Source organism: Aulonocara sp. 'chitande type north' Nkhata Bay, linkage group LG22 (assembly GCF_057382095.1).
Source record: "Aulonocara sp. 'chitande type north' Nkhata Bay isolate Kocher_YH1m ecotype deep benthic linkage group LG22, A_spYH_male_GT1.1, whole genome shotgun sequence".
NCBI classification, from domain to species: Eukaryota; Metazoa; Chordata; class Actinopteri; order Cichliformes; family Cichlidae; genus Aulonocara; species Aulonocara sp. 'chitande type north' Nkhata Bay.
In genome coordinates, this window is record NC_141364.1 from 30,509,040 (window position 1) to 30,526,564 (window position 17,525).

General features: G+C 44.3%; 1 protein-coding gene across 1 annotated transcript; it reads right to left on the reverse strand.

The window, feature by feature from the left end:
* LOC147304445 (CMP-N-acetylneuraminate-beta-galactosamide-alpha-2,3-sialyltransferase 1-like) lies at positions 1–15,265 on the reverse strand. The gene is made up of 6 exons (XM_086279826.1): positions 14,987–15,265; positions 14,587–14,783; positions 14,237–14,404; positions 2,879–2,924; positions 2,648–2,767; positions 1–564 (listed from the first exon to the last, which is right to left on the reverse strand). The coding sequence occupies exons 1-6, from the start codon at positions 15,233–15,235 to the stop codon at positions 397–399; spliced, it is 948 nt and encodes a 315-aa protein (XP_086135952.1). The 5' UTR covers positions 15,236–15,265; the 3' UTR covers positions 1–396.
* Between the last annotated feature and the right edge of the window lie 2,260 nt (positions 15,266–17,525).

Sequence of the window (17,525 nt, forward strand, 5' to 3'; positions counted from 1 at the left end):
CGGAGCGTGCCCGCTCTGACCGGTTTTAAAGGGTTAATATATCAGTGGAACAGCTCAGATAGGGTAGCTAGAGAGACAAGACTAAAATGGTTTCAACATGTGCAGAGGACAGATAGTGGATATACTGGACAAAATATGCTGAAGAATAAGTTGCCGAAGTGGAGGAAAACCGTTTTATGAACAAAATGGACAACCTATTTTGTATGGTGGTATACTGAAAGGACTTTATTGTATGTAAACACTTCCAAAAATAAGTAATCTCTGATACCCAACACGCAACTAATTAACAAAACTACACATGTTTTTTCTTTTTAGATCTACTATTCTTAAGTATTTTAATTCTACAGTTCTGAGGGCTGCTTATCTTAATGCCCCTGAGAGACACCAAAAGCCAGATTACCATCCTCTGAAAAAATGAATTTTCCGTTGCTTATGAAGTTTCTCGATATATTGATATTCCACCCTTCCAGGATGTTGTCCAGTTTTCAGACGTTTGTTTTTGATTTGCTCATAGTAATGATTCCAGTTTCCATTCTTGTCTGCTCCAAATCCAAACACATCAACCTGAAGACACAAAAATGTGGATTATTAATCACAAATGAAATTAACATAAAATAATTATAGATTATAGACACTACAGATTTCATTAACATGCTTTAGCTCAGGGGTGTTGAACTCCAGGCCTCGAGGGCCGGTGTTCTGCAGGTTTTAGATATCACCCTGGGTCAACACACCCTAATCAAATGATTAATTCATTAACAGGCTTCTGGAGAACCCCAAGACATGTTAAGGAGGTAATTTAGCCATTTAAATCAGCTGTGTTGGATTAAGGACACATCCAAAACCTGCAGGACACCGGCCCTCGAGGCCTGGAGTTCGACACCTGTGCTTTAGCTTAATGCAGTGCAGGCGATTTGCCATTCCATTTTTCTTTTTTTCTTTTTTAAGTATATTTTATTAAAAACCAAAAATAAAAATACAGTCTGTATAAGTTGGGATTGTCTGTACTTGTCATATATTCTACTACTAGCACCCTCACTATCCCCTGGAATTTTCTCATACCAAGAGCCTTATCAAGGCAATAGGAAAGGCCAAGAAACAAACACTTCAACATGCAAATACGGTAACAGTATAAAACTATAATAAATACACACAATTAATAATAAACAGATAAACTGAATAAAGAGAAATAGGAAAGAAATCAAGGTTAATAGTTACCACTATTAACCACTATTACCACTATCACTAACCTGTTCCTGACTGATTAACTGATTGATGCATCAGTGTAAAGAGTGACTTTATCCCCCCACTAATGTGTTCTGCATTGCTCTTAAAAAAGGTATTATTAGGGGACTAAGGACAGGGGGGCAAGTCCCTTGGTCCCCTAATTTCCTTGAAGGAAAGGACTCTAAAAGTAAAAGCCTCAAAAACTTATGTCTTGATGTATCCTCAATCATCTGTGTATGGAAATCTTGGTAAGTTAATTCTATTCATCTGGACATAGCATTTTCATTGGTAAAAATGTCCTACAGGTTTCCCAAGCCTTAACAGTACATTTGCATAATGACTGAAGATAGTATCACTCACTAACAATCGGCTTTGAGGTCAGTTTTATGATCATTAATACACACATTTGTATGATCATAGATCAATTCTCCATGAGTACCATTCACAGACAGTTGGGGAACGGCTGCTGTCAATGGAAAATTGTACTTATTAGTCAGTATAATCTTTTAGTGATATAAGTTCGCATATGGTAGAATACTGCATGTAGTTATTTGTATTAGGAAATATTTAACCATGTATGCTTAGAGGCGTATAATCAATTGTGTAGTGACAGGATGTGTGATCTCTAGCAGGCCGCAAAAGGCTTGGTGTGCACTCCAGGAATGCACCCCCACATCCTGGGAGCATGGGAAGAGTTTGTACCTTGTTTTATTGTTTTAACGTAGCTATGTCTGTTTTAGTCTAAGTGCCTTTTGTTTAGATGAACTGCTGGACTTCCTCACCGTGTTATCTAGGGTGAACCATCTAGGGTGAGGGGGAGACTACCCTCTTCCTGACCAAGGATGTACCTCTTGTGCCTTCATGTTATATGACCCTTTGATCAGCAGGACCCCCCCCACACACACACACACACACACACACACACACACACACACACACACTGAAGTATAAATAAAGACCGGGGCAGTTTCTTAGCGTGAGTCTCAGTTCTGGAGGCTGCCCTTGCTAGCAAGAAGTTCTGTGTGTTTCTCTTCTCTGAGTCTTTACTGAAGAAGTGTTTTAGAGTATATTTCCTTAACAGCTGCAATGTAAAATTTGATTCTCATTTTAATGCTCCAACCTCCACACCTTTTTAATTCATTCACTTCTCATTAGTACATGGGTCATCCAGCCTAGGGCCAACTGCCAGTTCCCTATGAGGCCTTCCAAATACAATCACAGATTGTCAAATCTAAATAAGGGATATTGTCCCAGCTAGTTTAATGATATTTAGGTAATTCTGCTCTAGAAATAATCAGATGGTAAAGATCCCTTGTGGTAATGCTTAAGCTGGAAATGATATCTATGCTCTCATGTACAACCAATGGGCCAATAATGAATGGTGTAGAAATGAATTATCATATCTGTTTCTTGAACCTACCTCATCACACAAGTACAAGCTGAGAACTAAAGTCAGAAAGCCAGTGGATGGATACCTCCCATGCTTTTTTAGCCAAACATAATGGACATATTTCATGAAAGCAGGGCTGAGGATCATCACCTATTAAAGATTACAATTATAGACTTCAATGACACTTTAGTAAATAATAGAATTACCTTTATTATGACATATCATATTCTGGATGTTTGAAGAATAAGTCATTCTACTCACCATATCCGTGTTAGTTTTCAAACCTGATTTAGCAGTTTCTTTTTGCCTGTTGGATATAACAATAACATGAAATAAGTCCAAGCTCAAAAATGCAACTGCATTTTAAAATATGGTGCAGTTTACCTTTGTGCTTTTGTAATGGTTTGTTTGTTTGTTTTTTAATTCTACACTGCCAGGGAGGCACCGAGACCATGACACAACTGTGTGTGTATATATTACTCTCTGTCATGCCACATGTTTTTGTCATGGTCTGTGGCCCTATGTCTGAGGAGTGTGTGGGCTGCCCTGGTGGCCACACCCCCGGGCTGGGCCATCACCTGCACACCTGTTTTCCATTCTGGGCAATTACCTGGAGGACTATTTAACCCACGCTGACGGATGCTCCCCGCCAGTCCGTTAATCACCCCTCAGGGGGTAACTAGGCTTCCCGCAAAAGCGTTGTACATATGTGTCATTTGAACTGCGTTAATTCTGCCTTCACGTGCCTAGGGTACGATCCGGTGTTTGTGTCTGCTACCTGCCTGTCCTCCTGCTTGCGAGCAGTGCATCATCTGTCCTCATCCCTGCCTCCTCGGATTCGCTTCGCACAGACACACTTCCCCCCCCTTCTGAGTCCCACTGTCCCGCTCTGATCGTAAGCCAATTACTAAAGCCCTGTCTTGTTGTGTCTCCCTATTTCCCAGCTCATTAGTAATTTTCTCCCCTTTCTGTTGCAGCCTCCCATGGTCCTGATTATGGCTTCCCTGTGTCATTTATCTTCCCGTTTTTTCTTCAGTTCCTCGTTTTGTTTCTTTGGTTGTTCCAGGTCACCTTTTGTTAAAGCAATAAACTGTTTTCTTGCTCGCATTTGATTTATTGAGTCTGCTTTTGGATCCCGTTTGTGTGCGCGCACTGTGGTGCATGACAGTTTTATTGTTGTTGTGTGCTCTCTCTCTCCCCCTCTCCTCTGTCTGGGTGGAGCTCATCTTAGGCTCCCGCCTCTGACCCATGCACCTGCCCTGATTACCAAACCTCCCGCTGATCTACCTGATTTCGTGAACACTACTTAAGATGGCAGTTCAATACTTCTCATCGGGCTTAAGCCTAACTAACCCTGAGATATGTTTTTGTGAATCTCTATCCAAATTTAAGACTGTTTGGTAAAGGCATCAGTGCAGTGCTGAAACATTTCTGACAAAGATATAAAAAAAATAGGAATTCAGGATGGAAACACTTTTTCATACAACTGTGTAGGGTTAAAAATATAACTTACATACCCCCATTAGTATTATATTATAGCCAGTTTTTTGCTTGATTACATGCTTTTGGAAGCCGTAAACAAGCTCCTGATATAAATCTGATGAGATATTTGACCACTCTTCTTGGTGGTAGTATAGGTAATTTTAATTAGCTGGCTTCCTGGCACAGAACTGTCAACAGATTTTCAATCTGTTGGGGCTGTGGGAAGGAACTTTATTTGTCTCAATATGTCACAACTTTGCTAAGATCTGAATGATGTCAGAGGATATTGGTTAGGATGTTCAGTTAAAAAAAAAAAAACCCACCAAGGTTCAAGCCTGTCATGAACTGGAAACTGCTGGGACACAAAGCACCATTGTCTACAGTGAACTACAATTTCACATTTAGTTTAAAATACACACTTTCATGCTTGACTAAAATTTGCAGCTGGGCACATGAACAAAAAACTCCTGGAAAAACCTTTATGGTCAGACAAAATAAAGATTGAGCTATTAGGCCATAAAGATAAGTGATGTGTTTAGAAAAGCAGTGGTGAGACTTTTAAATCTAAGAACACTATGCCAACTAACAAGCATGGTGGTAATAAAATTATGCTCTGGGGCTGTTTTGCAACCGGAGGTAATGGTTGAAAAACATCAATTCAGAGTTATAATTGAATTATATATTGAGACTGACATGTTGAGCTCCAGAGGAATTTGCAAACATTTTTACACATCATAACTAATAGAAGTCAGGGTAATATTTTTCTGGGCCAAGGGACTGCATTATTAAGTCATAAGAACAAGTAATCTGATGTCCTGTAATCATTATGAAGCTATAATTTGAGATACAATAAAAGATACAGTAAAAAAAATAAGTTTTTGTACAAAGTATCGTATCGGAACAGTATCGTCGATACCACCTTGAATTTTACTTTGTATCGGATTGGAAAGGAAATCAGTGGTATCGCACACCACTAGCCCACATCTTGTTTTTCCCCATTCTGCTGCCTTCTCAGGCTTGCCTTAATCTCTGCAGGTATTTGGCCCTCGGACGAGGCGGATGCATCTTTTGCCCTAAATAGCTTCAGTAACCACTAGGCATGATTCATGTCAGGGCTTGGTGCTGTCCAACTCTTTATACTTGAGACCCTTTCTTGGTCCACAAGAAAGTCTGCCACTGTGATGCATACTGGATCCTGTTCAGGGAGGTTTCTGCAGTCTGCTCTTAAATGGTAAAGGCACTGATTCTTATATAGCGCTTTCTACTCTCCCCGAGTACTCAAAGCGCTGTATACAACATGCATCATTCTCCCATTCACACCCACTCATACAAGCACTTCCTTCTATACTTAAGTGCAATCTAAGCATTCACACACACATTTAGACTCCAATGGACATACAGTATCGGAGAGCAACTTGGGGTTAGTATCTTGCCCAAGGATACTTGGCATGCAGACTGGGGAAGCCAAGGATCGAACCACCAACCTTCCAGTCAGTAGCTGATCTGCTCTACCACCTGAGACACAGCCACCCTAAATCCACGAGCCATTGAGCATTGCCGTTATGGGTTGCATATTTCTCCCATATGCTCTTCCAGTACTGCTCCATCTCCAGCCTTGGTGAGGATGTTTTCTTATCACTCTCTCACCAGTGAGCGTATATGTTTGGTTCTGTGGAGTACAGATGGCTGATTCTCCTGCTTTCTATATGTCTGGTATACCTTTTTGGTTGGCCGAGGCTGTGAGTCTTTACCTGGCATTTTCCAAGGCCTCAGTTATGGGCAGCTTGCTAACTTCGTAGACATCCCTTTCTACAACATCCCTTTCTGCAGCTTCGATAGATGGCTTTCCTCTGTGCTACCTTGATCTTGGCCTCTAGTGTCTTTCTCCATGGAGGGCATTGCTCCTTTGGCTGTTTATTATGTAGCAGCGCATTCTCCGTGTTCGCTGTTGCTGTGGTACAGATCAGTGAGTTGGTTTCGGTTATGGTTGCAGTCATTCTCATAGACCCTCAGAGGGTACTTCACGTAACCTTGGTAACCGGCTACATAGGGTCCAGGTTTCTATCTTCACAATGATCCCATCTATCAGGTCAGCTGCTCTCGGACTCAACACCTTCACTGCAACAGCTGTACTTGGGCAAGATACTCAACCCTGTCTTTCTGCATAATAGCAGTGTTGGAACACACTGTGGTACTATACTCTTGTGAGCATCAGTTGAACAGTATTGTATTGCAGAAAGTAGTGTGTTGATACAAAAATGATAAGAAAAAGGAAATTAACAATGGAAGAAAGACAGACCATCATTACACTTAAAAATGTAGGTCTTTCCTACAGAGAAATTGCAAAGAAAGTCACGGTGTAAGTGAATGCAGTTTGCGTCACCATTAACAAACTGGGGCAAACTGTGACAGGAAGAAGTCTGGTAGGCCAAAAGCAACAACTTAATCAGAGGACAGGTTTCTGAGAGTTAACAGCTTGCATGACAGGTAGTTCACAGGACAACAGCTTCAAGCACAGCTTAATAGTGTTCATAGTAAGCAAGTCTCAGTTTCAACTGTAAAGAGAAGACTTCAAGCTGCAGGTTTGACAGAACAAGTTGCCATGCTGGCGTCATGCGCTAAGCTAAGCACCTGCCCTCTGTGTGGCTTCGGCACCACCACCTGCATAGCACCACGCAAACCACTCAGGGGGACCACCTCCTCATAAGAACTCCATCTTGCACAAAAAAAGAAGTGGGGGATTTACTTTCTGCACTCGCGGCTGCGGATATAAAACAGGGAGCCAGTGACGAGTCATTCTGCTGAGCGGTTATCAGTGCATCCTTACTTAACTTTTCATCCAACTCTGGCATCAGTTTTGTCACATCATTGCCGCTTCCTATTCTGCCACTCTCACAGCTGGGAGACTTTCTTTCATCTAGCGTCGCCATAAATGTGTCAGCGACATCCATAATATCGTCAAATTTGCGCGATTGCGCACGAGTAATAGCACTAACAGGAAACACACTTGATATAGGGGTGGCAGCATCAGTGACAGAGACAACAGGCGTTTCCACCACTTCAGGCGGTGGAAAAACTATCCCACCAGCCAAGTCATTTCCCAGAATAAATGAAACCCCTTTAATAGGCAACTGGGAACTCACGGCAACTTTAACATGTCCCGTTATTACGGGCGAATGCAAATGCACCTTGTGTAGCGGCGCCCAAAGAACGCTTATCCTAATTCCCCAAACTAACACATCTGAATCACAAGCAGTTTTATCTGACAATGGCAGTACACTGTCCAACATAAATGACTGATGCGCACCTGTGTCCCGAAGAATAGTAACAGGCACTTTATCCCTCTCTTCTCCCATCACAGAAACGAAGCCTTTGGTGATAAATGGTTTAAAACGTGGCTCTATTTCAGCATCCGCATGGTGCAAATCATGGGTGGAATGCATTTTAGGCGAAGGGAAACTTTAATAAGACCTACACTGGCTGAATTTTTAGAGCCTTTGCGCTGCTCCTTCCTCCAGAGCGCGGGACAGACAGCGATCAGATGTCCGGGTTTGCGACAATAAAAACAGTTGCGATTACCACCATCCTCCTGTCTATCCTTCCATCCTACCTTTGGCGATTTTATTTTCCTCTCCTGTCCCACCCTGATATTTTGTACAACAGCGGCTGAAAATATAGTTTTGTGAGTGAGAGTAAACTCATCAGCCATCACTGCCGCTTTAGCAAGTGACGTCACCTTTTGCTCATTCAGATAAATGACATTTTTTGAATTCCTCTAACAAAAGAAGCTCTTTCAGCCCATCAAGATCCTTTACTTTACTGGCCTGCAACCATCGTTCAAACAAGCGACTCTTTTCACGGGCAAACTCCACAAACGTCTGATTGGCAGTTTTTGCACACTTCCTAAATTTTTGACGGTAGGCTTCTGGGACAAGCTCATATGCCTGCAACACAGTCTTCTTCATGATGTCATAATCTAGGCTATCTTCAATTGATAAACTGGTACACACCTCCTGGACTTTGCCAACCAGTTTGCATTGCAATAACAGTGGCCAAAACTCCTTCGGCCAGTTTAACGCGGCCGCTATACGCTCAAAAGCGTTAAAATAGGAGTCCACTTCGGCCTCACGAAACGGGGGAACCAGTTTAACGTGCTTAGTGATGTCAAAACCTGTCGAGACAGCGGTGGATGTACTAGGATGACTAGAGGCAGATGTGGAGGGCTTTCGCTCCAGCTCCAAAGCTCTGACACGCAGGTGCATTGCTTGTACCTCAAGCTCTTTAGCATGGGTTTCCACCTCCCTTATACGGAGGGTCAAACGGAGATCCTCCGTAGACCGCCCCGCCAGGAGTTCCCCGGCTGTACCAGACTCAGCTGCTTCAGACTCCGCCGCAGCAGCATCAGAGTCCACCTCAGCTGCATCAGACTCAACCTCAGCCGAGAGCATGTTAACAGGCCCTTTGGCATCCGGCTCCGGCTCAGTCTCCGGCGCCACCCTCACACCCCACCGCCAAGCTGCTCTACAGCTGCCTTTGGGGCAGAAAGGGTGCTCCACCAGCCCTGCACACAAAGCGTCCTTAACCTCTGCTTTACGGGCACTATAGGACACTTGAACATCATAAAAACTAGCAATAATGAGCAAATCCACTTTCCTGCACTTCACCATTTTATCCCATGAAGGCGAAGTAACAAAATCATCCAAAGAAAACTCCATAATCCCACACACCTACTATCCCCACACCAAGAAAACTGCCAAACAGACCAAAACACACGAAAACAACCACAGAAGAAGGCAGAGGACGAGCCCCCAATTCATGTTACGACCCGTCTAGGGCCAGGCAATAACATGAGTGAGGCACTCACTCCCCGCCACCACTTCCCCCCCAAGCAGCCACAGGAAACAAATCTGGTCATTACAATGTGATTTATTTACAATGTGAAAAAAAGGAACAACAAAACGGGAGTGTCAACACTTCAGGGTGAGCCAAGGCCAAAACAATAAACAAAACAAATCTACACAAATCCCGCACCCCTGACCTTACCAAAACAAAAGTCAAAAATAAAGAGTCTGACCTCCTTAACTAAGTCAAAACAGGAGAAAACGGGTGATCAAAAGAAACGGCAGCTCACCCCTACCCACTTCCACAACTTTTAAGCCACACTGCAGCCAGCTTTGGGGTCCTTAGGGACTAGTAAAGCGCTATACAAATATAGGCCATTTACATAAATATGCCTGACAAAAGCAGCATCTGGCTGCAGTTTAAAGACTTTTTTTTTTCTTGGTCTTGGTCTCATCTTGGACTTGGTTTAGGAAGTCTTGACTACAAGTCTAGGATGTACTGCCAAATTCTCTGAAACGCAGTATTCGGCACAGATGTTTCTGTATACTATGCCGGCCACTTGGGTATGGCGTTCCATGTATGCCCTGCCTGCTAACATCTTCCACCCTACTGTTTTGTAGTGGATTGTCTCATGGGCATCTTTACACAGCCTGCACCTGGGGTGGTAGACCCCAGCCTCTATGGATCTTGTGCTCAGAGCTTTTTCCTGTGCTGCCATGATTAGTGTCTCTGTGCTGTCTTTCAGTCCAGCTTTGTCCAGCCACTGGTAGGATTTCTGGATATCAGCCACCTCCTCTATCTGCCGGTGGTACATACCGTGCAGGGGCCTCTCTTCCATGATGGTTCCTCGTCTTACTCCTCTTTCTTCAGTTTTTGCTGCCTGAGATATTCACTCAGCACGGGGTCAGTTGGGGCCGTCTTCTTGAAGTATTCGTGGATGTTCCTTGTCTCATCTTGGACCGTGGTGCTGACACTCAGCAGTCCCCGGCCTCCTTCTTTCCGCTTAGCGTACAGCCTCAGGGTGCTGGACTTGGGGTGAAACCCTCCGTGCATGGTTAGGAGTTTCCTTGTCTTGATGCTTCTTTCTCCTCCTTTGACGAGCTTATTATCCCAGCAAGGTACCTGATTACGGGCAGGGCATAGGTTAGGAGTGGCCAACTCCAGGCCTTGAGAGCCGGTGTCCTGCAGGTTTTAGATATCACCCTGGGTCAACACACCTGAATCAAGTGATTAGTTCATTACCAGGGCTCTGGAGAACTTCAAGATATGTTGGAGGCAATTTAGTCATCAGCTGTGATGGATCAAGCACACATCTAAAACCTGCAGGACACCGGCTCTCGAGGCCCCGAGTTGGCCACCCCTGGCATAGGTGTTGATAGCCCGAATCTTGTTCTTACCATTCAGCTGATGCCTCAGGACTTGCTGACCGTCTGTAGGCACTTGGTGGCTGCAGCTTTCCTAGCGGACTCTTCATGGTTCTCACTTGCCTGTGGGATCCCTAGGTACTTGTAGCTGTCCGCAATGTTTGCGATGTTGCCTTCTGGTAGTTCGATCCCCTCAGTTCTGACTACTTTTCCTCTCTTTGTTATCATCCGACTACATTTCTCTAGTCCGCAAGACATTCCGATGTCATTGCTGTATATCCAGGTGGTGTGGTTCAGTGAATTGATGTCTCATTCCCTCTTGGAATACAGGTTGATGTTATCCATGTACAGGAGGTGGCTGACAACTATTCCATTCCGTAGTCTGTATCTGTAGCCAGTCTTGTCCATGATGTCCTTGAGGGGGTTCAGGCCTATGCAGAACAGTAGTGGGGACAGATCCCGCACTTGATGGTGAGTGTTGTCCACCACATCCCCATTGAGCTCCTGATGAAGGCTCTTAGGGTCCTATTGATCTTGTATAGGTCTAGGCAGTCCAGTATCCAGCTGTGGGGCATCGAGTCATAGGCCTTCTTGTAATCAATCCAGGAAGTGCACAGGTTGGTCAGTCTGGTCTTGCAGTCTCGGGCAAATGCTCGGTCTACACATCTGGTATTCTTGCCAATCCCTGTCTGTGTCCCACTCATGTATTGAGCCATGTGCCTGTTCATCTGCCTGATAGGAGCTTCCATGTGGTACTGAGGCAGGTTATTGGTTGGTTGTTGGATGGGACCGGTCCCCTCTGTGAGTCCTTCAGGATCAGGACTGTCTGGTAAGCCATTCCGGGTGTCTCTCGTCAACTAGCAGCTGGTTCATTTGTGCGGCCAGGTATTCATGAAGTGCAGTCAGTTTCTTCAGCCAGTAGGTGTGTACCATGTTGGGGACTGGTGCTGTCCAACTCTTTATACTGGAGACCCTTTCTTGGATGTCTGGTACAATCCATCTGTTGATCTCCCGTTCCCTTCTCCTGTCACTCGTAAAGACCCCGAGACACTCAAACTTCTCCACTTGGGGCAGGATCTCGTCCCTGACCCGGAGTGGGTATTCCACCCTTTTCCGGCTGAGGACCCTGGACTCAGATTTGGAGGTGCTGATTCTCATTCCCACCGCTTCACACTCTGCTGCGAACCATTCCAAGGTGAGCTGGAAGCCAAAAAAACCACATCATCTGCAAAAATCAGAGATGAGATCCTGAGACCATCCAAGTGAAAGCCTTCTGCCACTTGACTACGCCTAGAAATTATTTCCATAAAAATTATGAACAGAATCTGTGAGAAAGTGCAGCCCTGGCGGAGCCCATCATCCACCAGGAACGAGTACGACTTATTGCTGGCTATGCGGACCAAGCTCTTCCAATGGTTGTATAAGGACTGAATGGCCCGTAGCAATTGGCCATACACCCCATACTCCCAGAGCACCCCCCCACAGGACCCCTCGAGGGACACGGTCAAATGCCTTCTCCAAGTCCACAAAACACATGCACCCTAAATCCTAGAGATGATGAAGAGCTTATCCAGTGTTCCACAACCAGGACGAAAACCGCATTGTTCCCCCTGTATCCAAGGTTTGACTAACGGACGGACTCTCCTCCCCAGCACCCTGGCATAGACTTTCCGAGGGAGGCTGAGGAGTGTGATTCGCCTGTAGTTGGAACAAACCCTCCGGTCAGGAACTCGATGCGGACCTCATGCATCCCTGGGGCTCTGCCACCAGTGGCGGGTTATCTCCTTTGTCCCCAGACTCTGCTTCCTACACGGAAGACGTGCCAGTGGGATTAAGGAGGTCCTCAAAGTATTCCTTCCATTGCCCGACAATTTTCTCAGTCGAAGTCAGCCGCACTCCACCCGCACTATACACAGTGCAGGTAGATCACCGCTTTCCCATCCCGAGTCGCCTGACGGTTTGCCAGAATCTCTTTGAGGCAGTCCAAAAGTCTTTTTCCATGGCCTCTCCAAATTCCTCCCACACCTTAGGCCCGCGTTGCGTTCCGCTTGGCCTGCCAGTACCTACCAGCTGCCTCCAGAGTCCCACAGGCTAACCAAGCCCGGTAGGACTCCTTTTGCAGCTTGGTGGCTCACCTCACCTCTGGTGTCCACCATTTGATTCAGAGATTACCACCACAACAGGCACCAACTACCTTGTTCAGCATCTCCATTGCAGAAGCCGCTGCACTGAGCTGCGGCCGCATGGTCCATTCTGACTCAATGTTGTTGAGGATCTCACAGACTTCTGCTAGGCATTCCCAGCACACCCCCACTGTGCATTTAGGTGCACCAGGGTGTCCATTGTCCTCCCCCTCCACCTGATCCAACTATCAATTGACAGCTCAGCCCCTCTCTTTACTTTTAGTGTCCAAACATGTGGCCTCAGGTCTGGTGATCCAGGAGGCCGTTCCACCCAATCACGCCCCTCCAGGTCTTGCTGTCATGGCCCACGTGAGCATTGAAATCTCCCAGTAGGACAACAGAGTCCCCAGGAGGAGCACCCTCCAGTACTCCAAGAAGACTCCAAGAAGGCTGTGTACTCTGAACTGCCACTCAACGCATAAGCACAGACGACGGTCAGGATCCATTCCCCGACCCGGAGGCGAAGGGAACAAACCCTTCCTGAGACAATATTGCACTACTTGCCACTTTTAGTCTTGCACGGCTCAAATTTGTACTGCTGCTCACTCCTGCCACTTTATCTCATGTGAAATTACATTGTCACCCCTCCGACCTACCTCAATACATGTCACTTTTCTATTTCTCTCTTTTATGTCTTTCTGTAAGTATCGACAGGAAGTTGAGCCGCTGGTACTCTGGTGCAGTCAGAACAATCTGGAGCTGAACATGCTTAAGACTGTAGAGATAATAGTGGACTTCAGGAGACATCCCTCAACACTGCTCCATCTCACCATATCAGACCACCCAGTGTCTACTGTGAAGATCTTCAGGTTCCTGGGTATTACAATCTCCCAGGACCTGAAGTGAGAGACTAACATCTCCTCCATCCTCAGAAAGACCCAGCAGAAGATTACACTTCCCCAGTTGTCTCTGGAAGTGTAGTCTTCCACAGGAGTTGCTGATCCAGTTCTACACTGCAGTCATTGAGTCTGTCCTGTGCTCCTCCATCACAGTCTGGTATGGAGCAGCCACTAAAAAGGACAGGTGCAGACTGCAGAGGACTTTACGGGCAGCAGAAAGGGTCAATGGAGCCCCCTGCACTCCATCCAGGACCTGTACCTCTCAAGAACCAGAAAACAGGCAGGGGAAATCATCACAGATTCCTCACACCCTGGACACAGACCTTTTGACCTGCTGCCTTCTGGCAGATGGTATAGAAGCCTGCAGACCAGGACCACCCAACACAGAAACAGTTTCTTTCCCCTTGCCCTTTCCCTCCTAAACCGTTGAACTGTCACATTGCAACTGCAGTTTATGTACACTCTGTGGTATTCATTTCTGTAATCCTGTATTTTCTGTATATAAGGATTTAGATGTTTTTATATTGTGGTTTATGTATATTGTTCATTGTGTCGTTCATATATTGTGTATTTTACATTGTTGTGCTTGAGAGACACCAGCGACCGGAACCATATTCATTCACATTGTGCCTGCATACTTGGCTAATAAATGCATTCGGATTCTGATCATTTTTTTCCCCATTACTTTTATTTCTTGTGGGCTCTCCTTTTTTCATTCATCTTTTTCTTTTAGAAAATATAAAACATAATTTTTCGCTGTTTTTTTTTTCTTTTTTAAATATACAAAAGTATATATTCAAAGGGTTTTGTCTTGCAGTTATGCATTCAGACTACACTTTCAAATCATAAATGTTAAATCACCAAGATACAGGACCAAATAAAAATATCACCTTTGTAATACACACATACCTTTGAGTAAAAGACCGGATAAGCCACTGTAGATCGTAAATTTTGAATGGAAAAAACACAAGATGTGTGGTGTTGTCCAAATTTTTGAAACTCCTTGGATACATCACATGGTATGTTGTTTTGTTTCCAACATCTCTTTCAAAGCCTTTTGTGGGCCCACGGTTTATTCTAAAAAGCACAGAGGATATATTGTTCATATTATCATCTATTGGATGATATATGTAGAATGAACATCCATACTGGGGAAAGAAAATATCTTATTCAACTGAGTTTAAGGTTTTAGCAGTGCTTACAGATATTTAAAGATAACACATGCATGACGATTTCAAAACAGTATGTTCTACTCTTACCTTATGACAATATCATGAAAGTCTATCAGTGGTCCATAATGCGATCCATTGAGATTACCAGAATTCCCAACCACAGCACAAGTTCTACAAAGGTCAGGGCTGGATCTTGTGAAATTGACTTTGGGTGGGAAGATCTGAAAAACCTTGTCCACTGTTTTATTGTACAAAGCGAAGTTGCGTCTGTCTGTCTGTATGCCCTGACATAACAAAAGTAATTAATTAATTTGTTGAGTTCACTAGCTTTTTTTGTACTAACTGATTATTCTGAGAGTATGTATTTTAAAAAGAATCCCTATTAGCACTGGAAATTTGGTTTAAAAGATGATAATGACTTGTCTTTGAAATCAGTAAAAAAGTATACATACATACATACGTTTAAAATACAAAAGTTAACATTTACCTTCCACCAGTTAAATGTATTCTCTGAGATATTGTTTGTGGGTGATAGAAAGGGCTCAGGAGATTCTTTCATAAGTTCACTAAGCCATGGGTCATATTCCATTAAACATTTGTTGCAGGAACAAACACTTTCATTCTGAGGGAGGAAGAAATCCTGGTACACATTTAAAATCCATGAAGCTCTAGAAAAGACTCCAATGGCAGTGGCACACAGCAAGACAAAGAAAACTAATGGTTTCCTCTGAAGCATCTTCACACCTTGATATTCTTGAAAGAGGATCTGATCCGTTCTGTAGATACATTACAAAACACAAGATTTAACAATGTGATAACACATGACCATACAGAATCACGTCATCACGCTGCAAACAAGACCAAACTGTTTATTACCACAATGATACTCAAAACAAGACCTTAGCCTTAATGATAGGATGCAACTAATGTCTACAAACATGCTTGGACTAATTGTTACTTCCACATCTCCAAAAGTTAATTCTGTTCATCTGGACATAGCGTTTTCAGTGGGAGAAACATTTCGTTACTCATCCAAGTGACTTCTTCAGACTCAGCTGACTGCAGGTTTCCCCACTCTTATAAGAAGTGCATTTGCACCATGACTGAAACCGGGCCACTGAAGGAACAATGGGCTGGGAGGTCAGTTCCTTCATCATAATTAAGCAAATTCTCATGACCATTGATTAATAACCACTGATCAAAGCCCACTAATCAATGGCCATGAGTAGCATTCACAGAGAGTTGGGGAATTGGCTGCAATCACAGCATTGTATGATGGCAAAAGATGCACCCTTAGGCCCCCTCCTCAATTCAAAGATGGTCTTTCCCTTTTTACATAAATGGCATTCTTGACTCCCCGCTCAAACCAGCGTTCCTCCCTGTACATCCTCATCATTGAAAGAGTGTCCACTGGCCTGTAGGTGTAAATAGAATGAGGAGTCCTGGCCTGACAAGGTAGCTCTTCTGTGTTATGGTATCCACTTTGCCAGAGGTTGTTTGGTTTCCCCGATATATAAATCCTGGAAATCCTCCTGGCACTTAACAGGGTACACTATGTGTTGGAGTCAAATTGTTAATCCCTCTTCCTTCATGTCCTGTTCTGACAACCCCTCACCTGCCTCATGCTTGGCAGGAATGTGGTCAGAGGATGAGGAGCCAGTCACTGCTGCTCCGAGACTCATTTTCCTTCGCCTCTCCTGCTTTCAGGAAGAAGCACCATCTGTGGCACCGGCTCTCTTCACCATGCTCAGAACCCTGGACTTCCTCAGCAGCTGCCCAACTCTGTTAATGAGGATTCGCCACCTGCTGAAGAAATCCCAGTGCCAGGATGTACGGTTCCACTCTAGATTCTTCCATCTCAGTGAGTGAGATTGACTCTTTTCCACGAGTTCTTGCTAAGTCTGGAACTACAAGAACAGATTCTGCTGTTTCCAGTTCAGAATTGAAAACAGTTTCTCGTGTTTTTAAAGCTACTGAATGTAGCTACTGAACCAGTGCTGACCAAGGCTGTGGTTTGTAGTTCCACCAATTTCCTCACAGCCGGCTTCCAGAACTGCTTTGTCGCTGCTGCTGGTTCCGCGGTCGACCTCCAGAAGTGTTCCGTTGCCACTGCTGGCTCCGCGGTCGGCTTCCAGAACTTTCTTGCGTACCCTTGGGGTACGCAAGTGGCTGTAGGGGGTATGCGGGTCGGGGTTGGAGTGAGGATCAAAAATTTTAAAAGCCGAAGTTTTATGTAGCTATCAAATACATGTCCTTGTAAGTTATATCAGGCCCTTGTAGAGCACCACCCTCTGGTGTTCAGCAAAACAATAGCTCTGACAAAATACATAGGTGTCAGTCATTTGGGCAAGTCACGCCCAACAGTTGAAGTTTCCTCCAAGCATTCAGTGCAGCACGAAAATGGACAAGTGGTTAACAAGAAAAGAAAAGAAAAGAAAAGAAAAGAAAAAAAAAAGGCCCTACCACAGAGACACCGACCACAACAACCAATCAGCTCATATCTGAAGATGCATTTTCTAGTGACCGCACAGGTGATCAACAATGTGTTGTCAGATTTGGATGCTAGCATGGATGTATCTGTGGTCAAAGGAGCTTGCAAAGAAAAGATGTATCTGTGGTTACTAGCCAAGTGGCTAGCATAGCTGGAGCCAGTCATGTGGAAAGTGATGAAGTGTGTGATGCAGAGCGTCAAAGTGGGAGAAAGCATGACAGCTCGGACTGTAACACAACCTCAAAGAAACGCAAATATGATGACAATTATATTTCGCTGGGGTTCACGTGTATAAATATTGGTGGATTTTCCCGGCCACAATGTGTTATTTGTGCAAGAGTATTTTCTCAGAACTCAATGAAACCTTCACTTTTGCGCAGACATTTAGAGACAAATCATCCCCATTTGAAAAATAAACCAAGAGAATATTTTGAGCGACAGCTAAAATACCTTTCAACAAGTAAAACCTGCATTCAAGTGCCAGAACTTATGAATAAAAACAGACAAGCATCTTACATGGTCAGTTACAGAGTGG